Source organism: Bubalus kerabau, chromosome 8, assembly GCF_029407905.1.
Source record: "Bubalus kerabau isolate K-KA32 ecotype Philippines breed swamp buffalo chromosome 8, PCC_UOA_SB_1v2, whole genome shotgun sequence".
NCBI classification, from domain to species: Eukaryota; Metazoa; Chordata; class Mammalia; order Artiodactyla; family Bovidae; genus Bubalus; species Bubalus kerabau.
The window spans coordinates 105119480-105146977 of record NC_073631.1 but is presented as its reverse complement, the minus strand read 5'-3'; the positions used below and the strand labels follow the sequence as shown (position 1 = coordinate 105146977).

General features: G+C 41.4%; 1 protein-coding gene and 1 long non-coding RNA gene across 2 annotated transcripts in view; one reads left to right on the top strand and one right to left on the bottom strand.

The window, feature by feature from the left end:
* LOC129658662 (uncharacterized) overlaps positions 1–10821 on the top strand; it is a 78991-nt gene extending 68170 nt beyond the window's left edge. The window contains exon 3 of the long non-coding RNA XR_008717495.1: positions 10761–10821. This is a non-coding gene — a long non-coding RNA (uncharacterized LOC129658662). The remainder of the gene's footprint in view (positions 1–10760) is intronic.
* Positions 1–25277, bottom strand: part of AKR1D1 (aldo-keto reductase family 1 member D1) — a 52410-nt gene extending 27133 nt beyond the window's left edge. Inside the window, exons 1-3 of the mRNA XM_055589537.1 lie at positions 25140–25277; positions 4057–4224; positions 894–1010 (exon numbers count right to left, since the gene is read on the bottom strand). Of these exons, the coding sequence (XP_055445512.1) occupies positions 894–1010; positions 4057–4224; positions 25140–25232 (378 nt within the window). The 5' untranslated portion in view covers positions 25233–25277. The remainder of the gene's footprint in view (positions 1–893; positions 1011–4056; positions 4225–25139) is intronic.
* Positions 25278–27498: the final 2221 nt, after the last annotated feature.

Here is a 27498-nt window from a genome sequence, read left to right as displayed (position 1 = left end):
CCCATGGACAGAGGAGCCTGGCGGGCTATAGTCCATGGAGTCACAAGAGCTGAACACAACTTAGCAGCTAAACAACCACCACTAGGTCACATCTTGGATGTGACCACAGAGGAAAGTCAATAAGGAAGGTGCTTCTAGAGAACAGGGCAGGGGCAACCAGGTTGGCTGTGTAAAGAAATTCTGGTCACTGCAATGGCAGAGAGCTCTTGTTTTTCCTGTCCAGCAGGACCTCACATACCTCATGGATAAGTGGTCAACTTTGTTTTTCAGTCTTTCCTTCCATCAGTGAAATTTTAAAGCTGTTGCTGATCTTCAGAAGTGTATAGTGGGTGTTTTGGTGATGGTTAAATGAACAGTGAGCCCATAGGTTGAGAAAGTTCAAGGAAGGAGTGATTTGAACTAAAGGAATATATATCACACAAAAGTCCTGATCTTGGAGCTGGCTTCAAAAACCTGACTATTCTCTCCAAAGGAAGAAAACCCAAAGGACGGAGTGTAAGTTCTCAGTTGTACCTATTACTTTACATTATGTTGTGCAGAGATGTTTTTGTGACTGTGTGAATGCGAAGAAGGGTGTGCTGGATGCTGGGCAACTACAGTATGGACTATAGTTAGTAGATTACATGTTGGTTTAACAAAGAAAGTTCAAAGTATTACTGTAAAGACATGATAGAACATGCATTGGATTATGAATCAAGAAACCTGGGATCCAGGCCTGAGATGGATACACAGGATTGTTCTTGGCATTTGTTGGGCCTGGTCAGTACTCTCATTTATGGTAACAAAACATCATTTTATTTTATGGTTCTAAGTAATGAATGAGCTTCCTGCACAGAGCTTTTTGCTCATGGTTGCCAAAGAGTGAAGCATAACCTTTAGGTATCTGAACCTACCTTAAAAGCCATGGGTATTTCAATGATGTAAAGATCCACATAATCTAGCTGGAGGTCCTTGAGTGTCCTCTCCAGAGTTGGGCGGACCAACTCTGGGTCAAGATTTGTAGCCCACAGCTGAAAGAAAAAAAGGTGGATAGTTAATATCCATGGTATTTTTTAAAATAATAATTCACCCTTTTAAAATATTTTTAACTTTTTTTTTTTTAACTGCATTGCACAGCACACAGGATCTCAGTTCCCTGACCAGGAATGGAATCCATGCTCCCTGCAGTTGAAGCATGGAGTTCTAACTATAGGACGGCCAGGGAATTCCCCACCCCAGTTGTCTTTACACTCATATACATTGTATTCACTCATTTAATTTCACAGAGATATGTTTAAACTGCAGTGTCATCTGAGTATAGGTTGAACTGATATAAGTCTTGATGCCCAGAGTATAATGTGATCCAAATATAGTACCAGAGATTTAAAGATCCACCTGAACCACAGAGAACCTAATCAGCAATAAAGTCTTCCTCTGCCCTGTGCTAATTGCCGAATCCACCCTTAGCACTTTCATTTTTCCTCATTGTGTGATTAGGGAACATGTATCCAACTAGTGGTGCTGCCCTGGCCTGGTGCTTTATTTTTATTTCACTGATAGAAGGTATGACTCATCTGAGTATGAAATATGGTTGTGTACGTGACTTCACCAATGCTTCACACTGTGATGGGTGGTGTAGATACTGGTGAAATTTTAAATTATTGTAAAGGTTTAGATCCCTTTTGATAGCTCCTTTGTTCCCATTTGGTCCACTTCCTCATTTCCCCAGGAAAATTCTGCCAATCTCTAACAAGAAAGTACTCAATCTGATCTGGTGATGTCACCAAAATGATGGCATGGGAGACTCCTTTGTTGGAGATCTTTGTCCTCCAAAATGATCATCAGTTAAACAGCTATTCATGAATTAAAAACCAATAAAAATGTTGGTCAAAGGATGCCAACTCCGTTATGAGTGAGTTCTGGGGATCTAATGAATTGCATGGTGATTGTAGTTAGCAATACTGTTGCTAAGAGAATAAATCTTCAATGTTTTCATCACAAAAAATAATGGTAATTATGTAATGTGATGGAGGTGTTAGCTAATTTACAATGGTCATAACCATTTTGCAGTATATAATTGTATCAAATCAATGTGTTATACACTTACACTTATATAGTGTCATACATCAGTTATATTTCAATAAAGCCGAAAAGGTAAATAAAAGGCAAGTAGACAGTTTAACATATATAAGAAAAAAGAAAAAGAAATTACTCAGTCACTAAAGTGCTAAGTAATGAAAAATTCGGCCTTGGGTTATGAGAATGGAGCATGTGTACCCTTGAGGTCTGTGAAACTTAGGGTACTGAGGGGTAGTCAGAGCATCAGGATAAATGAGGATATTTTCTTGGAGCATCAAATTTGCTCACATATTTTTTTGGATAAAAAAACGTGAATTTCTGTACACATTTTGCCACAAGTAAGGGCAAGCAAAACTGGTAAATTTTTTTTCCTATGTTGAACAATAATTTTTTTCTTGCCTTCAAAGCACAGAAAAGAGAAAACAATGCAAGAGTAGTGAAAAATGTGTTTTTGCTTTTAATGTGGGTCTTTTTTGTATATTATTGACATCCCATCTAATTGAAAATTCTGTTTTATATATTTTAATCTATCTTTATTCAACAGTTCTAGGTTCTCTTTAAGTGCCTTGTAAATGTTAACTCAGCAACCTTATGAAATGGGCAATTTAATTCAGTTCTTTTTCAGTGTGATAGGTATTGCAACAACTTTAACTGTTTACCAGGGAGATAAAAAGGAAAGTTTTTTTTGTTTTTCATTTGTAACTTCAAAAATATTTCCATCTTTGGCTCACGGCCTCAGGATAAGAGTTCAAGTTTATTTTTCCCCAGAAACTCTTGGTGAGTTCTCCTGAAAGACTCTGTAATAACAAAATCTTTAGGAATCAGACTGCAAAGCTGTAATAAAGTGACAAGCTTCAGGCTGGTGTTTTGAGACAGTGGTTCTACATGGCCCCTTGAAATCATAGCCCGTAAGTGGCTGGTGACTTGGGGAACTGCAGGCCCCCAGAGAGCTTGGAAAGGAGTTGGGAGAAGGGGCAGTGAGTGAAGTCTGAAGCACCATTCTGTTCTCTTTAGAAAACTTAGGAGAATTGGATTACAAGTTCTCTAAAGTTATTAAGTCTCATTCCTTCAAGGCTGCCTGTAAATATGTATTCTATATTTCCACTGGCTCTCATCTTATCATGATACTTTATATTTCTGATTACTTTTCAATGGACAGTGATTTCTAACTGTTGTCAGTTGGAGATTTCAATTTCTCAAAAGATGTAAACAAAATGTGGTATATCCGTTCAATGGAATATTATTTGGCTATAAAAAGAAATGAAATTCTGATAAATGTTACAACATAAATGAAAGTAGAAAACATAATAAGAGAAAGAAGCTACATAGAAAAGAATACATATTGCATGAATCCTTTTGTAAGAAATGTCAAGAATAGGAGAACTAGAGAGAAATAAAGTAGATCAGTGTTTATCAGTGACTAGCAGAGAGGGATAAATGGGAGGGGTTTCTTTTTGGAGTGATAAAAATATTCTGGAGAAGGTATTGGTCATGGTTGTACAACTCTGTGAATATACTAAAAAGCACTGATTTTACATGGTGAGCCTCATGGTAAATGAATTATATCTCAAAAAATTAGTGATCTATGGACAAACCGGCATATACAGAAGAAGAAAGACTACCTATTTTAAAGAAAAAAGTTGTGACAAATGCTTATTGTAATATGAACCACTTCCTCATGTCCCTTTACTCCTCAAATCTACTTTCGTTGTAGGTGTGGCTCTTCCATATTGTGTTAAATCAATGCCCAAGTGTGAAGAAAAAACTTTGCCCTAACTTCAAGGGGCTATTTAGTCCCTAAATTCTTGGCAAGATTGAGGAATTTGCCAGTTCAGAACTCACTCTTTGGGACACCCCTGATGGTCCAGTGGTTAGGACTCTGTACTTCCATTGCAGGGGGTGTGGGAAACTAAGATCCCACAAGCTGGTGGCTTGGTGAGTTTCTTCAGCAGGGAAAAGTGACATCAGGCCCACCGTGTAGGTGAAGGGAAGACTCACCTTTCCGCAGTAAAAGATATCCTCCCTCCGCACCTTTCCTTCTGCTATCTTCTCTCTGATGGCCTCCCCCACTTCATGTTCGTTCTGGTAGAGGTAGGCCCCATCAATGTGCCGGTACCCCGTGTCAATGGCAATCTTCACTGATGTTGCACAGGTCCCCTTAGGAGTCTAAAATGATCGGGAATTGGGAGGGGGAGAAGAGAAATACGTCTTTCGTTTAGTTTAATCGTTCTTAATCTTGCTCCTTGGAAAAAAGTTATGACCAACCTAGACAGCATATTAAAAAGCAGAGACATTACTTTGCCAACAAAGGTCTGTCTAGTCGAAGCTATGGTTTTTCCAGTAGTCATGGATGGATGTGAGAGTTGGACTGTAAAGAAAGCTGAGCGCTGAAGAATTGATGCTTCTGAACTGTGGTGTTGGAGAAAACTCTTTGAGAGTCGCTTGGACTGCAAGGAGATCCAGCCAGTCAATCCTAAAGGAAATCAGTCCTGAATATTCACTGGAAGGACTGATGCTGAAGCTGAAACTCCAAAACTTTGGTCACCTGATGAGAAGAACTGACTGATTGGAAAAGACCCTGATGCTGGGAAAGATCGAAGGCAGGAGAAAGGGACGACAGAGGATGAGATGGTTGGATGGCATCACCAACTCAGTAGACATGAATTTGAGTAAACTCTGGGAGTTGGTGATGGACAGGGAGGCCTGGCATGCTGCAGTTCATGGGGTCACAGAGTTGGACATGACTGAACTCTGAACTCTGAATGACTGAACATACTGAACTGAACTGAACTGAATCAGGACACTTGGCACAAACATTGTTTTATAGCAAACATGACAAATTGCCAATTCTATGCTGTTGTGACTGGAAGATGGAGTCTGAAAACCAGAGAAATTGACCTATCAGATTGCTTCTAACCCTTAATGGAAGATTCATTCATCCCAGGGCTGCCCTTAGCTTTGCAGCTTCAGAAATGTAACTTGATCAATTGTTCCCAAAGATAAGAGATTTCACGATAGCCCTGTTGTGAATGTGTATTAGTTGCTAAGTTGTGTCTGACTCTTTGCAACCCATGGACTGTAGCCCACCAGGCTCCTCTTGTCCATGGGATTCTCCAGGCAAGAATACTGGAGTAGTTTGCCATTTCCTTCTCCAAGAAATCTTCCTAACCCAGGGATCAAACCTGGGTCTCCTGCATTAACCGTTTGAGCCACCAGGGAAGCCCAGTCCTGTTATAGGAGGGCACAAGTTCATTGAAGAAGGCTCAATTATAAGTTAAAGGCATGGGTTAAAAAAAAACTGAGATACATCCACAGACTGGAATACCACTCAGTAATAAGAAGGAATGAACTATTGTTACACACAATAACATGGATGAATATCAAAATAATTATACCAGAAGTCAGACAAAAAAAGAATAAATACTTTCTGATTCTATTTATTAAAATACTAGAAAATTAAAACTAACCTATAGTAACAGTCACAGATCAGGAATTGCCTGTGGTAGTGGGTAGGGTCTGTGGGCATGAATCATAGGGAGGGAAAACAAGGAAGTTCAAACAAGCTTGCAGTGATGATGTGTTTACTGTCTTAATTATGATGATGGCTTCACAAATATATACATGTGTCAAACTCATCAAACTGTACACTTCAAATATGTGTGGTTTATTATATGTCAATTACACCTCAGTAGAGCTGGGATAAAAAGATTGTCAGGGGTGTGTTACATTTTTCAAGATGCATTTTTATCAAATTTGGCAGCCAGAGCTTTGTTCGTTTCATAAAACTGCATGAAGCATAAGACTGAGGGTATTCAGGACCCCCAAACCTGACAAATTCTTAGCACTTGAGGTGTAAGTTATCCATTTTTCAAATCACATATAAATTACTGTTCTTTAGTTATGAAGACATTTAAATATACAAGAGTGTGCTTCATTTACATTTTTTCTTAATGAGTAGTGAAGGACTTGATGGAGACTTTCCTTAAGACAAACAACTAATCTCATCAAATTAAAATTACAAGTCCTATTTTAGGTTTTGTATAGGGGAGAGGCTTAATGCTATTTGTAGATTTGTAGACCTCATATTCAGATGATGATCATTCCCGTCTCATTCACAAATGTTGAAAACTACTTGTGCTTGTGTCTGTATTTTCAGTATTCTAACCAAATGCTTGATAATGTCATATCAGACAAGTGGTGATTTGTTGTAGAATGAATGAGACCAGGAATCTCTTGTATATCTAGTGACTTTATAGTTCTGGGCTGGAAACAGAAAGCGTTGGGAGCATAAACTATTTTCTTCCCCTATTTCAGTTAAAAGTCATTACTACTAATGTTAAGAGGATAGGAAAAATGAACCAGTTGGCTACACAGATGGTATTAGAAAAAAAGAATTCATAGTCACAAATGTAAAATAGTTGGGAAAGGGAGACACACTTTTCAGGAATGTTAGAAACACATCTTGGGTGACTTAACAACATGATCAATAAAGCTTGAACAGAAATTAAGCCCAAACCCCCCAAGCTGTAAAATGAGGTGTTATGGATGACAACTATGACAATAAAAGCACAGTGGGAAGAGGAGGGTTCGGGTAGAATCAGAAATTTACTGGGGAAAAGGTAAAAATACTGCTTTCTTTCTTGGGTGTATACGTAGTACTAACAAAAAGCAATAAAGTTCAATATAAGATAGTAAATATATCTCAGACATATCACTGAGATTCTGTGGGTTAGAGCTGATAGTTTAAGTATGAAAACGGAAAGTGAAAAGTGTTAGTCGCTCAGTTATGGCTGACTCTATGTGACCCCATGGACTGTAGCCCTCCAGGCTCCTCTGTCCATGGAATTCTCCAGGCAAGAATACTGGAGTAGGTTTCCATTCCCTTCTCCAGGGCATCTTCCCAGCCCAGGGATTGAACCCGAGTTTCCTGCATTGGCAGGCAGATCTTTACCACTGAGCCACCAAGTATACAGCTAAAGTAAATTTAATACAAGGGGAAAAGCCCAAAACAATGCATATTGAAATATATGATTGTATTTTCTAAAAAAAATTTTTTTTTAAATTTATTTGGCTGTGCTAGGTCTTAGTCACAACACATGTGGTCTTAGATCTTCATTGTGGCATAGGGGGTGCTCGGTTGTGGGATGCTCGGTTGCGGGATGCTCGGTTGCGTGATGCTTGGTTGCAGGATGCTCGGTTGCAGCATGCAGACCCTTAGTTGCAGCATGGGGGACCTAGTTCCCTGATCAGGTACTGAACCCAGGCCCCCTGCATTGGGAGCACAGAATCCTAGCCACTGAACCACCAGGGAAGTCACTATATGATTGTATTTTCAAAGGTTAACCCAAGAAATGAAACATTTAGTATAAAGAAAGGGTAAACAACAAGGGCTAAGGTAGGAGTGTGGTACTGATTCAGCCTGAGTAATATATGGCTGGTGTTTTTTTTAATAAAGATTATGGCACCGCAGCAGGTTATAGTAGTGAAAAGTTTGATTATTCAGGTATCATTAAAGAGCCTTTTCTAAAAGATCTTTACTTGCTAAAAATACTTTGTTAGATGGCAGAAGCAGCAGTGAGGTGAATTACTATTTTGGACTTAATTCTAATCAACATGGAGGAACTATTTGGAAATGTGGATGTGAGAAAAGTATTAATACTTCTCTGTAGGTCTTAAAGGTAGCATAAGAGAATTCTATGTAAATTAAGACAGATTCTCTGGGGGAAATTAATTTTAGGGAAAAATAAGAAAGCTCAAATAGAATACCATGTTTGTAGACTCAAATAAGTGATAAGATCAGAGAATCTAAAATACAAAAAAACTGACTCCATACATAAGAACACTTTTAGTAAAATAAGAAATCTGTTTTCTGAAATGGACAGCAGCACCTTTTATCAACTTAAGAAAGTGGGGAAGCCAGTAAGGATGAGGTGTGACATACCCTAGGTCAACTTCCATCATCCAGTGTTGTGTGACCCACAAGTAGAATACAGGAGTCTGAAAACCCAACAGACTTAGCATCACTCCCTTTTATGCCATTTAGAAAATGTGTAATTCCCATCCCTGAGTTTTAAGCTGAGTTTCCAGGGGCAAACCAGGCTCCTTATTTCTAGAGTTTAGCATTCAGGGTGAAACGCTGCCATTCTGTCAGGGATGAGTGAGTTTTAAAATCGAAGGCAGTAGAGCTCCTCCATATTTACCCAGTGGGACAGGGAAGAAAGTGTTTAGCACCCAGGTCAATGATATACCCTTTCCCAATTTCAATAGTTAATGGACAATGACCTGAGTAAATGATCTGAGAAGGATAAGTTGACAAGAGACTCACACAGTTCAGAGATGAGAATCTGGGTCATAATACCACATAAGCCACCCAGACCAGCAGAGGTGTAGGCTAAGGGTGCAGAAATCTAGAATCGGGAGTCTCAGAGGGAGACAATAAGTATCAATTGCAGCTTGAAGACAGCTTTAATATTTATTTATTTTTTAGGTGCGCTGGGTCTTTTGTGGTGCACGGGCTTAGTTGCCCCATGGCATGTGGGATCTTCCTGACCCAGGGATTGAACCCATGTTCCCTGCATTGGCAGGTGGATTCTTAACCACTGGACCACCAGGGAAGTTCTTAAGACAGCCTTAGTGGCAGGAGTTGTATTCAACTGATAACCTACCTCTTTAAAACTTTTTCCAGGAAAGAAACCAGATAATTATTGAAGAGTTTTTCCCAGGGAAGAACTTAGCACACAAAGCCAGTAGGTCTAGTTGGCACCAGGGTTAGACTAGTGGTTGGCATGGGGTAGCCCCCAGAACAGAGACACTCATTTCCTCAGCTGTCGGTAGTGCTGGCTGCTAATCATACATACTGATTCCCTCTATGGACGGTGCAAGTGTGTAAAAGCCTTGTCCTCTTGACTTAGTACAACTCTCGGCACCATTCCCATTCCAGAGCTCTCTGTGGGGTTGATGAGCTGCTGTATCACAGTTCAACCCTCCCTTCTTCACAGACCTGCTTTTCTCACCCCCTTGCAGGTCTGGTTCCCGAGACTACGCCCCAGTAAGCCTCCTGCATGCTAATTTCCTTCTCCCAGAGGCTGTTTCCCAGAGTACCCAAACTAAGACACTTGGGTAAAGGAGGATTTCTTAAACAAGCTAAAGAAAGTGCTAATAACAAATTAGAAGAGTGATAAATGTGACAGTATTAAAATTGAGAAACTCTGATCATCAAAGTCAGAAGTGAAGTTGCTCAGTCGTGTGCAACTCTTTGCAATCCCATGGATCATTTGTCCATGGAATTTTCCAGGCAAGAGTACTGGAGTGGGTTGTCATTTCCTTCTCCAGGGTATCTTCCTGACCCAGGGATCAAACCCAGGTGTCCTGCATTGCATCGACGTCTGATCATCAAAAGACACTATTGAAAAAGGCAATTCAAAAGAGGTAGTTTTACATGACATAATTGATAAAGAACTCACATCCAGATATTTTTAAAATTCACCATATAAATAAAAAGAGAAAAATCCAATAAAGAATAATGCATAGAAGGCATAGCCACTTTGCAAAAAACATACAACTGGCTAATAAAATATGAAAAAATATGAAAAATTGACCATTTTTATGTAGGGTAAAGAAGATGCAAGTTAAAACCACAATGAAAGATGATTTTACTCTTACTAAAGTTGCATAAACTAAAAAGACACCAAGTATTGGTGACAATGTGGAGCAAGAAGTTCACCCATGAATTCTTAGAGGGAATGTAAATTACGTAACTACTTTGGAAATTGTCTATATTAATATCATCTACTAAAACTGAAGATACTGATACTCATACAGTGCATTTATAGAAACTCATGTACTTGTGCAATAAGATATGTGTAAGACTCTTTGTAGCAACATTGTCTGTGAAAGCCCAAACTGGGAGCAATACAAATGCCCACCAATAGAATGCAGATACTGACATATTCTTTTAAATCAATGTTATACAGCAATTAAAATGGCTGATAAGCAATAACACGGTGAATCTTACAGCATAATATTGGGAAAAAGAGGCAAATCAAAAAATAGTGCATTCAGTATGTTTCCATTTATAAGAAATCCAACAACTGTCAAAATTTGAAAAGGTATATGCACCCCTATGTTCATCACAGCATTTATTACAATAGCCAAGATATGGAAACAACTTAAGTGCCCATCAACAGAGGAATGGATAAATATGTGGAAATATAAATGTACAATGGACTATTACTCAGTCATAAACAAGGAATGAAATAATGCCATTTGCAGCAACATGGGTGGACCCAGAGATTACATACTAAGTGAAGTAAGTCAGGCAAAGACAAATATCGTATAATATCATGTATATGTAGAATCTAAAAAAAAAAAATCTAAAAAAAATGAACTTATTTACAAAACAAAAATAGACTCACATACATAGAAAACAAAATTATGGTTACCAAAGGGGAAAGGGGAGGTGGGATAAACTAGGAGTTTGAGATTAACATACAGTAGTAGCTGTATAAAACAGATAACCAAAAAAGACCTACTGTATAGCACAGGAAACCATACTCAATATCTTGTATATAAGCTATATGAGAAAAGAATGGGAAAAAGAATGTATATCTGGATGTAAACTTTACACTTGAAACTAATGCAACATTGCAAATCAACTGTATTTCAATTAAAAAAATTTTTTTTTTCTGTTGTATGACCTTTAGAGAGAGTCAAGATGGCAGAGGAGTAGGAGGACGTAGAGTTCATCTCTCCCTACAAGTGCATCAAGAATACATCTACAAATTGAACAGTCCTCACAGAGCACCTGCTGAACACTAGCAGAGGACCTCAGACATCTAAAGCAACAAGAAAGATCCCTGCATAACCAGGTAGGATGAAAGAAAGAAGGGAAAAGGAAAAGGAGAGGAGACAGGATGCTGCACCCCTGGGGGGAGCTGAAGGAGAGGAGAAGTTCCCACACCTAAAGAAGCCCCCTCACTGGTGGGGAGATCAGTTGGGATGGAAAGGGAGCTTTGGGGGCTATCAGAGGAGAGCACAAATGATCTGTGGCAGACATTACTTTACCAACAAAGGTCCGTCTGGGCAAGGCTATGGTTTTTCCAGTGGTCATGTATGGATGTGAGAGTTGGACTATAAAGAAAGCTGAGCACTGAAGAATTGATGCTTTTGAACTGTGGTATTGAAGAGGACTCTTGAGAGTCCCTTGGACAGCAAGGAGATCCAACCAGTCCATCCCAAAGGAAACCAATCCTGAATATTCATTGGAAGGACTGATGCTGAAGCTGAAACTCCAATACTTTGGCCACCTGATGCAAAGAACTGACTCATTTGAAAAGACCCTGATGCTGGGAAAGATTGAAGGCAGGAAGAGAAGGGGCCAACAGAGGATGAAGTGGTTGATGGCATCACCAACGTGATGGACATAAGTTTGAGTAAACTCCGGGAGTTAGTGATGGACAGAGAAGCCTGGCATGCTGCTGTCCATGGGGTTGCAGAGAGTCGGACATGACTGAGCGACTGAACTGACTGAGGCAGGACAGACTGAGACCTGCAGATCGTCTGTGCCACAACCCTGCGTGCCCCAGCCTGAGAGGTGTGTTGCCAGTGCACATGAGGGCTGGGTGCTAAACAAGGGGTTTGGTGAGCAGACCTGGGGAGAGCACTGCTCTTGGCTATGAGGAGACAGCCTAAGGGAATGGGACTGGGGAAAATGCAGCTGAGAATGCTTGTGGAGGAAACACAGACCCCTGTAGAAGGGAAGCACCATTGTTAAGTGACACACAAGAGGTGGGACCACCACTGAAGCCTCTCTCCCCACACATGGCCCTTGCCTCCCTGGGCACTAGGAAAGGCTTTCTTCTTGTGACCCTGGCCACCACTGCATCCACACTCCCCTCCTCACTAAGGCTGACTTATGTGCACCAGGACAGCCTTGGGAGTGGACCCCTTGGGTGGTCCACATGTGGGGATGGTGCCCAAACTATAGCTGAGCCCCAAGGGCCATGCAACTAAGGAAGAAAAGCTGAAATCTCTTTTCACAACTGCAAATTGACACCCCCGAGACCAGCTTTGTAAGTTCAGTGCCTGCAAGACTTGTAAACAGACACGAGGGCTCTTATGTCCAGGAAGGGCCTAGCTTTAGCAGCTGTGGACTTTGTGGGCACTTAAACAGGGGGGTGGGGCCAGGCCAGAGTCTGAGCTGCCTCCATAGTGCCCACAGAGGGCCAAATCCATGATTGCTGCAACCTGGGCACTGACTTCAGTGGATCTGTGCTGGTGGCCTGGTGAAATCAACATCTGAGAGACACAAGGCCAACTGCTGGCATGCCCATGGTTAAGGTGGGGCTGAAAGCAGTGCCAAGTGTGTAATCTGAGAGCTTGCACAACAGGTGAAAGGTGACACAACAGAGGACACCCATGGGTGACCAGCTCCAGAGGAGGACTACTCAGTGGCTTCCCTCCCAGTGGGAGTGCTCCACTTCTGCCTCCCTCACACCGCAGATCAGAAATACAACCAAGAAACGGATCTGGAGAGGGGGGCCTCGACTACAACAACTAGGGAGCAGACCCCACCTTGACAGAGCAGGGACAACCACAGAGCTAAGGGGAGGCCCTGATCAATATCCAGTATAGCTCTGGTCACCACAACATCAGCCACACGCAGGTATCTATACTAAAAACAACCCTCGCACCAAAAAATATTAAACCCAGGCAGGCTGCACAGGGATGCTGCCACATAAAAATAGCCCTCGATGACAGTCAGAGAGTTTAGTATTAGGAACAAGAAGTCCAAGAGCTTTTAGCTGTGAAGGCCAGTGAGACTTGAATGCAAGAGCTCCACAGGGCTAGGGAAACAGAAACTCCACTCTTGGAGGGCAAGAAACAGTGACAGACTTTATTTTCTTGGGCTCCAAAATCACTGCAGATGGTGACTGCAGCCATGAAATTAAAAGACGCTTGCTCCTTGGAAGGAAAGTTATGACCAACCTAGACAGTATATCAAAAATCGGAGACATTACTTTATTGACTTAAGTCCAAATAGTAAAAGCTATGATTTTTCCAATAGTCATGTCTGGATGTGAAAGTTGGCCCATAAGGAAGGCTGAGAGCCAAAGAATTGATGCTTTTGAGCTGTGGTGTTGGAAAAGACTCTTGAGAGTCCCTTGGACAGCAAGGAGATCAAACCAGTCAATCCTAAAGGAAATCAATCCTGAATATTCAATTGGAAGGTCTGATGCTGAGGCTGAAACTCCAATACTTTGGCCACCTGATGCAAAGATTTGACTCATTTGAAAAGACCCTGATGCTGGGAAAGATTGAAGGCAGGAGGAGAAGGGGATGACAGAGGATGAGATGGTTGGACGGCATCACCGACTGGATGGACATGAGTTTGAGCAAGCTCTGGGATGTGGTGAAGGACAGGGAAGCCTGGCATGCTGCAGTCCATGGGGTCGCAAACAGTCAGTAACTGAACAATAACAACTCTTGGAGGGCACACACAAGGTCTCATGTGCACTGGGACCCAGTACAAAGGAGCACCCCCATGAGAACCTGGGCTGGACCTACACAGCGGTCTTGGAGGGTCTTTTGGGGAGATAAAGGTAGACTATAACTCACTGTTGGGGCAAGGACACTGGTAGAAGCCTCAGGGAATACTGATTGGAGTGAGCTCTCCTGAAATGTCTACATTTCAGCACCAAAACAGCCCCATCCATCAACGTGCATGCTCCAGGGCTGGAAAGCCTCAAGCCAAACAACTAACAAGGTAGGAACACAGCTCCACCCATTAGAAGACAGGCTGTACCGTCTTTTGAGTACTGAGCTCAGAGCCACCTCAAAACACACCCATTGACATGGCCCTGCCCATCAGAAGGACAAGACCCAGCTCCACCACCAGAGGGCAGGCACCTGGCCCTTCTACCAGGAAGCCTGCACAAGCCCCTAGACCAACCTGCTGCACCAGTGGGCAGTGGGACAGAAGCAAGAAGAACTACGATCCTGCAGCCTATGGAAAGGAGACCAGAAACACAGGAAATTAGACAAAACAAGATAACAAATAAATATGTTGCAAGTGAAGGAACAAGATGACAACCCACAAGAACAACTAAATGAGGAGGAACCAGGCAATCTACCTGAAAAAAGTTGACTGACCTTTAGAAAAAAGCAAGAAAATAGTTGCCATTAGAGTTAGAAGACCAATTACCTCTTGAGGAAAGGAGGGCTCTGGACTGGAAAGGGCACACAGAGGGCTTCTGTGGGTGGGTATATCTAATTTTGGATCTGTGTGGTGGTTACTCAGATGTTGGCTTTAAAAGTATTCCCCTATTTTAAAAATACCCTATGATAAACCATAATGGAAAAAAAATACTTAAAAGAATGTATATACATGTATAACCAAATCACTTTGCTTACAACAGAAATTGACAACATTGTAAAACAACTATACTTCAATAAAAATAAATAAGAATGAAGAAGTATTCACCCCTCTGCATATTTCAGATTTTTAAATGTTAAAAAAAATGAGGAAGTAGGTCAAAAATAAAAGGTAAGTCTCAGATAAACTCAAAACCTTAGATCCAAAGAATGTAGTAACCTGGTCATGGAACATCCATTTTTGTCCTTGGAGCTACTATTCATTCTCCTTTGTTTGGACCCAGTTGGTAGCTGGAGCTTTGTAGAATCTACTCCATGATTTGTATCCTTCAGCCAGCTTATTTCTTTTCTAGGCTCCAGCCAAATTATATTCCTCACAGCCACCAACCAAGTTCAAGTTCTTATTACTTTTTGCCTGATTTATTATGGAAGCCATCTCACTTCATCTCTGTATATTTCATCTCTGCTCATTTTAATCCATTTTAACGTTGGCAGGTTAATGGCTTTGAAATATGAATCTACGTTTTTCTCCCTGGTATTTTTTTTTTATTACCATCTACCTCAACCACCAAGCCTTTTTTTTTTGCAGTTTGATGCACAGTATTCATTGCCTCTGGCGAGGAATGACAAAAAATGCAGAAGTCAGTTCTTGGTATTTGATGTCTAAGAGCCAGGGTTTCTGTAACGGGAGTGAGTGTGAAGGCGTCACAAGTACTGCATGGAACTCAGGATATTCACTCTATTAAAAGTAAAAACAAACCCGAGCTGAATTACTTTCTTTGACCCTTAAAATACTAGCCCACACAGTGTTTTACAGTAATATAAATGAGTTGCCATTACTTACAAAATGTTAATTACTTTACAAAATTCTCTGAAATATGTGAGAAGAGCAGGCCACACTGAACTTTTGTTTATGAATGACAACTGGCTGTAGTGGAGAAATTGCTGTGTTCGTTTAGAACAGTGCATGAAATCCCTGGGACTTCACTGTATCTGTACCAGCAGTGGTCTCCTGAGTGTTACGTGCGTGTGTTTTTGTTTGTTTTTTGTGTGTTTTGGTTTTGTACTGTAGAGAAGAAGAAAGCATTTCTTGCACTCACACATATACGTGTGCATGCGCAATCGTGTCCGAATCTTTGCAACCCCCTGGACTGTAGCCCATCAGGCTCCTTTGTCTATGGGATTCTCCAGGCAAGAATACGGAAGTGGGTTGCCATGCCCTTCTCCAGGGGAGCTTCCTAACTCCAGGATTGAAGTCAAGCCTCCTGCATCTCCTGCGTTGGCAAACAGATTCTTTACCACTGCGAAGACGATGGCACCCAACTCCAGTACTCTTGCATCCATGGAAAATCCCATGGATGGAGGAGCCTGGTAGGCTGCAGTCCATGGGGTCACGAAGAGTCGGACACGACTGAGCGACTTCACTTTCACTTTTCACTTTCATGCATTGGAGAAGGAAATGGTAACCCACTCCACTGTTTTTGCCTGGAGAATCCCAGGGATGGGGGAGCCTGGTGGGCTGCCGTCTATGGGGTCATACAGGGTCGAACACAACTGAAGTGACTTAGCAGCAGCAGCAGCACTCATATATATTATCAAAATGGGAAAGCACAACAAGGCTGAGAAACAGACTTGGCTCTCCAGGACCATTTACTTATGGTTTCTGCCTCGTCCCTGGCCCCTTTAGGCAGAGATTGTGAAAACAGTCTCAACCCTGCCAAGGATTCTTTCATGGACCAACCTCTAATCAGGCTCCTTTGAACTCTTTTCCAACATGGACTTTCATACTTATTTCTGCTCTGTCCAAGTATAGCAAGAATTCTGCTACATCAGTTTAAGCACACCCTCTCACCCTCCATATCTGTTCACTTTTGATATGAAATCATGTTTCTCATACTCCACTGTGCTGCAAGAAACACCTGGAGTAACAGGCAAATTTGGCCTTGGAGTACAGAATGAAGCAGGGCAAAGGCTAATAGAGTTTTGCCAAGAGAACGTACTGGTCATAGCAAACACCCTCTTCCAACAACACATGGACATCACCAGATGGTCAACACCGAAATCAGATTGATTATATTCTTTGCAGCCAAAGTAGAAGAAGCTCTATACAGTCAGCAAAAACAAGACCAGGAGCTGACTGTGGCTCAGATCATGAACTCCTTATTGCCAAATTCAGGCTTAAATTGAAGAAAGTGGAGAAAACCACTAGACCATTCAGGTATGACCTAAATAAAATCCCTTATGATTATACAGTGGAAGTGAGAAATAGATTTAAGGGACTAGATCTGATAGACAGAGTGCCTGATGAACTATGGACGGAGGTTCATGACATTGTACAGGAGACAGGAATCAACATCCCCAAGGAAAAGATGCAAAAAAGCAAAAAGGCTGTCTGAGGAGGCCTTACAAAAAGCTGTGAAAAGAAGAGAAGCAAAAAGCAAAGGAGAAAAGGAAAGATATACCATTTGAATGCGGAGTTCCAAAGAATAGCAAGGAGAGATAAGAAAGCCTTCCTCAGCAATCAATGCAAAGAGATAGAGAAAAACGATAGAATGGGAAAGACTAGAGATCTCTTCAAGAAATTAGAGATACCAAGGGAACATTCCATGCAAAGATGGGCTCAATAAAGGACAGAAATGATAGGGACCTAACAGAAGCAGAAGATGTTAAGAAGAGGTGGCAACAGAGATAAATCCACGCACATATGGACACCTTATCTTTGACAAAGGAGGCAAGAATATACAATGGATTAAAGACAATCTCTTTAACAAGTGGTGCTGGGAACTCTGGTCAACCACTTGTAAAAGAATGAAACTAGAACACTTTCTAACACCATACACAAAAATAAACTCAAAATGGATTAAAGATCTAAACGTAAGACCAGAAACTATAAAACTCCTAGAGGAGAACATAGGCAAAACATTCTCTGACATACATCACAGCAGGATCCTCTATGACCCACCTCCCAGAATATTGGAAATAAAAGCAAAAATAAACAAATGGGACCTAATTAACCTTAAAAGCTTCTGCACATCAAAGGAAACTATTAGCAAGGTGAAAAGACAGCCTTCAGAATGGGAGAAGATAATAGCAAATGAAGCAACTGACAAACAACTAATCTCGAGAATATACAAGCAACTCCTACAGCTCAACTCCAGAAAAATAAATGACCCAATCAAAAAATGGGCCAAAGAACTAAATAGACATTTCTCCAAAGAAGACATACAGATGGCTAACAAACACATGAAAAGATGCTCAACATCACTCATTATCAGAGAAATGCAAATCAAAACCACTATGAGGTACCATTTCACACCAGTCAGAATGGCTGCGATCCAAAAGTCTACAATTAATAAATGCTGGAGAGGGTGTGGAGAAAAGGGAACCCTCTTCCACTGTTGGTGGGAATGCAAACTAGTACAGCCACTATGGAGAACAGTGTGGAGATTCCTTAAAAAACTGGAAATAGACCTGCCTTATGATCCAGCAATCCCACTGCTGGGCATACACACTGAGGAAACCAGAAGAGAAAGAGACACGTGTACCCCAATGTTCATTGCAGCACTGTTTATAATAGCCAGGACATGGAAGCAACCTAGATGTCCATCAGCAGATGAATGGATAAGAAAGCTGTGGTACATATACACAATGGAGTATTATTCAGCCATTAAAAAGAATACATTTGAATCAGTTCTAATGAGATGGATGAAACTGGAGCCTATTATACAGAGTGAAGTAAGCCAGAAAGAAAAACACCAATACAGTATACTAACGCATATATATGGAATTTAGAAAGATGGTAACAATAACCCTGTGTACCAGACAGCAAAAGAGACACTGATGTATAGAACAGTCTTATGGACTCTGTGAGAGAGGGAGAGGGTGGGAAGATTTGGGAGAATGGCATTGAAACATGTAAAATATCATGTATGAAACGAGTTGCCAGTCCAGGTTTGATGCACAATACTGGATGCTTGGGGCTGGTGCACTGGGACGACCCAGAGGGATGGAATGGGGAGGGAGGAGGGAGGAGGGTTCAGGATGGGGAACACATGTATACCTGTGGCAGATTCATTTTGATATTTGGCAAAACTAATACAGTTATGTAAAGTTTAAAAATAAAATAAAATTTAAGAAGAGGTGGCAAGAATACACAGAAGAACTGTACAAAAAAGATCTTCACGACCCAGATAATCATGATGGTGTGATCACTCACCTAGAACCAGACATCCTGGAATGTGAAGTCAAGTGGGCCTTAGGAAGCATCACTACGAACAAAGCTAGTGGAGGTGATGGAATTCCAGTTGAGCTATTTCAAATCCCGAAAGATGACGCTGTGAAAGTGCTGCACTCAATATGCCAGCAAATTTGGAACACTCAGCCATGGCCACAGGACTGGAAAAGGTCAGTTTTCATTCCAATCCCAAAGAAAGGCAATGCCAAAGAATGCTCAAACTACCACACAATTGCACTCATCTCACACACTAGTAAAGTAATGCTTAAAATTCTCCAAGCCAGGCTTCAGCAATACGTGAACCATGAACTTCCAGATGTTCAAGCTGGTTTTAGAAAAGGCAGAGGAACCAGAGATCAAATTGCTAACATCCCCTGGATCATGGAAAAAGCAAGAAAATTTCAGAAAAACATCTATTTCTGCTTTATTGACTATGCCAAAGCCTTCGACTGTGTGGATCACAATAAACTGTGGAAAATTCTGAAAGAGATGGGAATACCAGACCACCTGACCTGCCTCTTGAGAAACCTGTATGCAGGTCAGGAAGCAACAGTTAGAACTGGACATGGAAAAACAGACTGGTTCCAAATAGGAAAAGGAGTACGTCAAGGCTGTATATTGTCACCCTGCTTATTTAACTTATATGCACAGTACATCATCAGAAACACTGGGCTGGAGGAAGCACAAGCTGGAATCAAGATTGCCGGGAGAAATATCAATAACCTCAGATATGCAGATGACACCACCCTTATGGCAGAAAGTGAAGAAAAACTAAAGAACCTCTTGATGAAAGTGAAAGAGGAGAGTGAAAAAGTTGGCTTAAAGCTCAACATTCAGAAAACTAAGATCATGGCATCCGGTCCCATCACTTCATAGCAAATAGATGGGGAAACACTGGAAACAGTAGCTGACTTTATTTTTCTGGGCTCCAAAATCACTGCAGATGGTGACTGCAGCCATGAAATTAAAAGACGCTTACTCCTTGGAAAGAAAGTTATGACCAATCCAGACAGCACGTTAAAAAGCAGAGACATTACTTTGTCAGCAAAGGTCCATCTAGTCAAGGCTATGGTTTTTCCAGTGGTCATGTATGGATGTGAGAGTTGGACTATAAAGAAAGCTGAGTGCTAAAGAATGAATGCTTTTGAACTGTGGTGTTAGAGAAGACTCTTGAGAGTCCCTTGGAAAGCAAAGAGATTCAACCAGTCCGTCCTAAAAGAAATCAGTCCTGGATGTTCATTTACGGTAGGACTGATGTTGAAGCTGAAGCTCCAATACTTTGGCCACCTGATGCAAAGAGCTGACTCATTTGAAAAGACCCTGATGCTGGGAAAGATTGAGGGCAGGAGGAGAAGGGGACGACAGAGGATGAGATGGTTGGATGGCATCACTGATTCAATGGACATGGGTTTCGGTGGACTCTGGGAGTTGATGGACAGGGAGGCCTGATGTACTGCAGTTCATGGGGTTCCAAAGAGTCGGACACAACTGAGTGACTGAACTGAACTCAACTGAACTGTGTCCCAGGAGATGTCTAGTCACTCCCTCTTTTCAGCAAGAATCCTGTTAAGTTGCTTTAGCAAGAATTGTTCCTTATCTCCTGGAGAAGGCAATGGCAACCCACTCCAGTACTCTCACCTGGAAAATCCCATGGATGGAGGAGCCTGGTAGGCTGCAGTCCATGGGGTCGCAAAGAGTCAGACACGACTAAGTGACTTCACTTTCACTTTTCACTTTCATGCATTGGAGAAGGAAATGGCAACCCACTCCAGTGTTCTTGCCTGGAGGATCCCAGGGCTGGGGGAGCCTGGTGGGCTGCCGTCTATGCAGTCGCACAGAGTTGGATACGACTGAAGCGACTTAGCAGCAGCAGCAGCAGTCCCTTATTCCCAAAGTTTCCTTTTAGTAATTTTGTACTCATAGACCCAGACCCTACTCCTTGGTTATAAATTCTCACTTGCCCATGTATTCAGGGTTGACACCAATCTCTCTTCCTCACTGCAGAATTCCATCACAGTGTCCCCTTGATGTTTTAGGCTCCTCCTTGGTTGGTACTTAAGGACTTGGACTTCCCGCTCTCTGCCCCATGTACAAAGCCTTTGACTCACTCTTCAGAGTGTGAAAATTATGTATAGTGACAGAAATCTTAACCAGAGCCACCCAGAAAGGGGTACTGCCTCAGTTATAACCCTGTAACTGTTGTTACTTTCATCTTCAAATAAGTGCTGTCTCTCTTAAAGCACTTCAGCTTTTCCTTATGTTTTATTTTTATGTGTATTTACTTTTTCTTCCTTAAATCACCCACAGATTTTAAATCCCTGTTTCTAACCCATAGTTTTCATCCCTGTGTTACTTAGAAAAATGCCTCGTACATTTGTTACTTAGTCACTAAGTCAGTTCGTAAAGAATCCACCTGCAATGCAGGAGACCCCAGTTCAATTCCTGGGTTGGGAAGATCCACTGAAGAAGGGATAGGCTACCCACTCCAATATTCTTGGGCTTCCCTTGTGGCTCAGCTGGTAAAGAATCTCCCTTCAATGTGGGAGACCTGAGTTTGATCCCTGGGTTGGGAAGATCCCATGGAGAAGGGAAAGTCTACCCACTCCACTATTCTGGCCTGGAGAATTCAATGGGCTGTATAGTCCATGGGGTCACAAAGAGTCAGACACAACTGAGGGACTTTCACTAAGTTGTGTCCAACTCTTTGTGATCCTATGGACTGTAGCCCACCAGGCTCCTCTGTCCATGGGATTCCCCAGGCAAGAATACTGGAGTGGGTTGCTGTTTCATTCTCCATGGGATCTTCCCAACCCAGGGATCAAACCTGTGTCTCCTGTTTGGCAGGAGGATTCTTCACCACTAAGCCACCGGGGACCCACTCGTACATGGTTAGGCACACAAAAATATTTACTGAATTATTGCCCATTTTCCAAAATACTTGCAGTTGGTCCTAGATTTGTGTCATTTACACACTTGGTAACATTCTTGAGTTTTATTTGAAGTTTTTGAAAAATATTGGTTATTAACTCATGGGCTGATATGCATTAAAAAATCAAATTTATTTCTGTCAAAGCAGGAAAAAAAACAGGATTCAAAACTCTTGCCTATCAGACTTTCTCCAACGGAGATACATAGAGAGAGAGAGGAAGAAGAGTGATCTACTGGGAGGCTATTATAGATGATCTCATCCCTGTATGAAACCATTCTGGGAGGCTGTCTTAGGGAAACAGTACAGAGATGATATGTACATTTCAGTTTTCACAGTGATCATCCAGTGAGGACGTGCACAGAGAGCTTGGTGCTACTAAATGTTCATTCAGTCTCAAATTCCCTGACTCTATAGGTATGAACAATCTTTATAAGAAAGTTGGGCATAGTAAGAGAGAGAGAAAAAAAGTCTTTGTAAATCAGAAGAAGGCTGGTTGGCCTCACACAGCTGCGTGGTAACGTTCCTCTGGACTGCCACGCTACAGTTCCTGCTGCCTGCGCAACAGTGGAGTCCCAGCTGGGCGGACGCTGGAGGAGAGCTTGCTGTTAAATCTTCTTTATCTCTGCCTTTCACCTCTGCGCCCACCCAGCCTTCCCTCAAGATAAGCCTAGACCTTTCCCTGATGCCTGCTGCTCTTTAACTTCTGTATCAAAATGGAACAGGATCCCAGGACAAATATTGACTGACTTGATTATATATACACAAACTGTAAAGGATTTCAGTTACTTCAGCCTGTCATTCTCCTTCCATCTCTTGAGAGATGAAAGGTTGTGTAAAGAACCTCAGGCCCACTAAGGGTTGAGAAGACTGAATCTGGGCGTCAGATTGCAGCCCTCAGACAAAGAGTCTGACATTAAATCTAATACGATACTTTGATTTCCCAGCGACTGACTTGGGCACAGGTACCCCTAGTGTCTGCCTCATCGGTCCTGGGTCGGTGGTGAGGGAATTGTCAGCAGTGTGGCTTTGAACAGAATGTAAGGAGTGCTCTGGCTAAGAGATACCCTGCTCCCTGTCTCCTCCTCCCCCAAATCTTCCATGGTGGGTTGTGTTCTTCACCTATGAATTTTGTGAGGCATTGGATTAGCTCTGTATTTCTGATCACAAATGTGGCTGGTGCATCCACAGTGTAGGATGCCACTAATGCCATATTCTCTAAATGCACTATGTCTTATCTTCCGAAATGAGTTACAACCTTTTTTGGGATGACACACGACTGCTTTCGAATGTCTCTAACATTCATAACATATAGGTTAGAATGTCTCTAACCTGTAGCATTACTAGACACATAGTAGGCACTTAATAATTTTTATTGGTAAATGCAACACTTGGAGCCCCACTGAGTTTCAGGAGATAGGTAGAAAGACAGAATGATAGATGCACAAGTAAGAAGTCATATAATTGGTAGGGGGTCATTGAAATAATTAAACAGAGGAGAAAAATAATCAGGTTCATATCCTAGATCTATCATTCTACCCAGCTACTTAACAATCTATCTATCCATGTATTCATTCTAAGTACTTTCTGGATATATAGACCTACATACTTTCATATGTAGAAATACACATAGAAAGTCATAAAAATATGCAGCCTCATTGACATAACAGATAGTTATAACTGGCAATATAGTATAGAGATTCAGAAGGTACAATCTGGGACCAAACTACATAGGCTCACATTCCAGTTCTCTTCTTTAGGTTTGGGGGATTTTATTTTATATCTCAATGCCTCTGTTTTCTCATCTGTAAAACAGGATAAAATAGTATTTCATAATGTTGTGAGGATTAAATCAGAAAATGCATGTACTATAAAGTACTAGTTCCTGGCATATGGTTAGGTATTAAGGAAATTTAAGCTATTATTATTGTAAGCCTTTACATCTCCATGGCCTCCGATGCGCACACACACACACACACACACACACACACACACACAGGTGTGCATGCGTACTCAGCTGTGTCCAACTCTGTAACCTCTTGGACTTGTAGCCTGCCAGGCTCCTCTGTCCATGGAGTTTTCCAGGCAAGGATACTGGAGCGGGTTGCCATTTCCTTCTCCAAGGGATCTTCCTGACTCAGAGATCAAACTCGAGTCTCCTACACTGTAGGCGGATTCTTTACCACTGCGCCACCTGGGAAGCTATATATATATATGTATATATGCATCTCCTTTCACAAATTCATTCACTTAGCAAGCATTAGCTGAACACCCAGCACATGCCAAACACTATACTGGGAGAATAGAGCTGAACAAGAAATGGTCTCTTTCCTAATGGATTTTACACCTTGTGGGGAAGATTGCAGAGAAACAATGGTTACAATGTCGTGTGATAACTGCTTCAGTAGAGTTGAGCACAAAGAGGTTCCTGAACACACAGGAGGGGCAAGCTGTGGTGGCTGGGAGGTGGGTTTCTAAGGAGAGGAATCCTTCAGCTGAGTCTTGCAGGTTTAGTAAAAATTAACCAGCTCAGGAGAAAGGATGTTCCAGGTGGAAAGCAGCATGTTCAAGGTTATGGAGATAGGTACGTTATTCAAGGAGCTGTGTTTCACACGTGGGGAGAGGTGGAAGAGTGGTGGTAGGTGCTGCTGAACTGACAGGTCTTGACTGAACCATAAAGTCCAAGGTGTGAATAAGGAGTGTGTCCTCTACCCTATAATTGATAGGGAGCCATACTGAGTGACGGCGCATGCACACACACACACGCACGCACATTGAAAAATTAAGCAGAGGCATGACATAATTAGATTGTTAACTTTGTGCTTCTATGCTTCCCTCTCTGTCTACAATGTCCTGCCTCAACTCTGCTTAACTTATACTTAGCTTAACAGAGTTCATTCACTCAGGATCATTCAAATTTCAGTAGCATTTCTAGACATACTGCTCTTTATTCTGGTTCAGTTCTGTTCAGTTGCTCATCATGTCCAACTCTTTGTGATCCCATGGGATGTAGCCTGCCAGGCTCCTCTGTCCATGGGATTTTCCAGGCAAGAATACTGAAATAGGTAGTTATTTCCTTCTCCACGGGACCTTCCCAATCCAGGGATCAAACCTGCTTCTCTTATGTCTCCTGTATTGACAGGCGGGTTCTTTACCACTGTGCCACCTGAGAAGCCCCTAGTGCTTCATATATGGTAGGTTTTCACTAAAGTTTTGTCAGATGGAACTAAAAATTCTCAAATATGAACTTAAAGAAAATCATAAACCAGAAACTCAGAAATTTTATGTGCTTAGGTTCAATCTAATAATCAGTATTCAGGCTGAATTTTAGTAAAAGAAGCAGAAAGGTCCCATTCGTTAAGTCAAGATACTTTTAAATTGTAAACCGATTTAACCTTTGGCTCAGTACTCATTCAGCCAAATAGCTGTCCTTCAAGGTTCCATTCATTACTACAAAAATTAAAGCAGTGAAGTTCATTCAAAATGAATGACAGATTATCCTTTAGGAAAGCATTCATTTAAAAAAAAAAGAGGGAGAGACAAGCTTACCGATTTAGGTTCAGAGTAGGTACCAAGTCCGATGATAGGAATGCTGTTCCCATCGCTTAGAGGTATGCGGTGATACACAGCACTGAGGTGCATCTGGGAGAGTCTGAGGTTTCAAATGTGCAGAGATGATAGTGAACACCACAGAGCAGTCTTTTTGAGAAGGTGTGCTAATGCCTATTTAATCAAAGAAAGGAGAGCTGGAGGGAGGAGCAGTGGGAGGGAAGAGATTTCTCAACTTGTTTAGTTTTTTTTTTTTCAGGTTGTTCTGGAAATCCTAACTGAGGTTGTCCTTTGAACTTATGAAAGGCATGTAGATAATAACCCATTGAGATCTTATGCTTACATCTCTACAAATAATTGATTTTAAAGATGAAAGGAAGCAATCTGACATCTGACAGGATGTTTTTGTCAGCAAGTAACAGACCTATCGCAAATTCTTTTTAAAAAATTTATGAGCCTTAAGGCTAGCTTCAGGTGAGACTGCTGCTGGTGCTAAGTTGCTTCAGTCGTGTCCAACTCTGTGCAACTCCATAGGCGGCGGCTCACCGGGGCTCCCCTGTCCCTGGGATTCTCCAGGCAAGAACACTGGAGTGGGTTGCCATTTCCTTCTCCAATGCATGAAAGTGAAAAGTGAAAGTGAAGTCTCTCAGTCGTGTCCGACTCTGTGCGACCCCAGAGACGGCAGCCCACCAGGCTCCCCCGTCCCTGGGATTCTCCAGGCAAGAACACTGGAGTGGGTTGCCATTTCCTTCTCCAATCCATGAAAGTGAAAGTGAAGCCACCCAGTCGTGTCTGACTCCTAGCGACCCCATGGACTGCAGCCCACCAGGCTCCTCCGTCCACGGGATTCATGATCAGCCAGCAGACAGTAATTTCAACTAGGTTGGGGCAGGATGGAATATGGGGAGTAGTGGTCTTAAATAATTGTTTGTAATTCAATCCAACAAACATTTATGGTGCACCTTTGTGTGCTGAGATATTGACTATATATATGTTTCTTTTGTGAAAATAGTTTATTTTATTTTTGGTTGTGCTGGGTCTTCGTTGCTGCATGCAGGGTTTCTCTACTTACAGTGAATGGGGGCTACTCTTTGTTGTAGTGCAAGATCTTCTCATTGTGGTGGCTTCTCTTGTTGCGGAGCACAGGCTCTAGGTACAAGGGCTCAGTAGTCGTGGCCTATGGGCTTAATCGCTTTGAAGCATGTGGAGTCTTCCTGGACCAGGGATCAAACTCATGTCCCCTGCGTTGGCAGGCGATTCTTATCCACTGTACCATCCCTATGATTGACTTAGTGGTACAGACTTTTGTATGAACACTAGTTTTCATTTCTCTTGGCAAAATACTCAGGAGTGGGATTGCTGGGTCATGTGGTATGTTTAACTATGTAGGAAGCTGCCAAACTGATTTTCAGAACAACTATATCATCTTGCATCCCCATTAGCAATGCATAAGAATTGCTATTTTTCCATATCTTTGATAGCATTTAAGATTGTCAGTGTTTTAAAACTTTAACCATTCTGATAGCTGTGTCATGGTATCTCATCGTTAATGATGTTGAACACTTTTTAATATACTTATTTGCCATCTACATATCTTCGTAGTGAAGTGTCTGTTCAAACGTGGGTTCAGTGCCCATTTTTTAATGAAGTTGTTTGTCCTTGTAGTCTTGAGTTTTAAGATTTCTTGGTAAAGTCTTGAAACATGTTCTTTACTGAATACATGGCTTACAAATATTTTTTTCTCAGTATGTAGCTTGTCTTTTCATTCTCTTGACTGTGCCTTTCATGTAGCAAAAGATTTTAATTTGATAACATTCAGTATTTTTACAGTGTATTTTGAATTTCATATAAAAGAACTCTTTGAATTCTAGATCACAAAAGTTTTATTCTATTTTATCCCTAAAAGTTTTAGTTTCATCTTCTCCATTTAGACCAATAATCCATTTTGAGTAAATTTTTGTATAATTCAGCATATTTAAGTGGAAGTATTTTGTTTTATAAAAGGGAATCCTATTGCTCCAATCCCATTAGTTGAAAATATTATGCTCTCTCCACTGAATTTCTTTTGCACTACTGTTAAAAATCAAGGGTCATATTTGGGTAAATCTACTTTTGGACTTTCTACTTTGTTTCATTGATTTATGTATCTTTTCCTTCACTGACACCACATTGTCTAGATACTTTTAACTTTATAAAAGGCCTTAAAATCATATGGTGTAATTTCTCCACCCTTATTCTTTTCCAAAAGTGCCTTAGCTATTCTGATTTATTTAATTTCTACATAAATGTTAGAATCAGCTTTTCTTTGTCTTTAAATGTCCTGCTAAAGTTTTTTTTAATTGAGTTAAATCTGTAGATC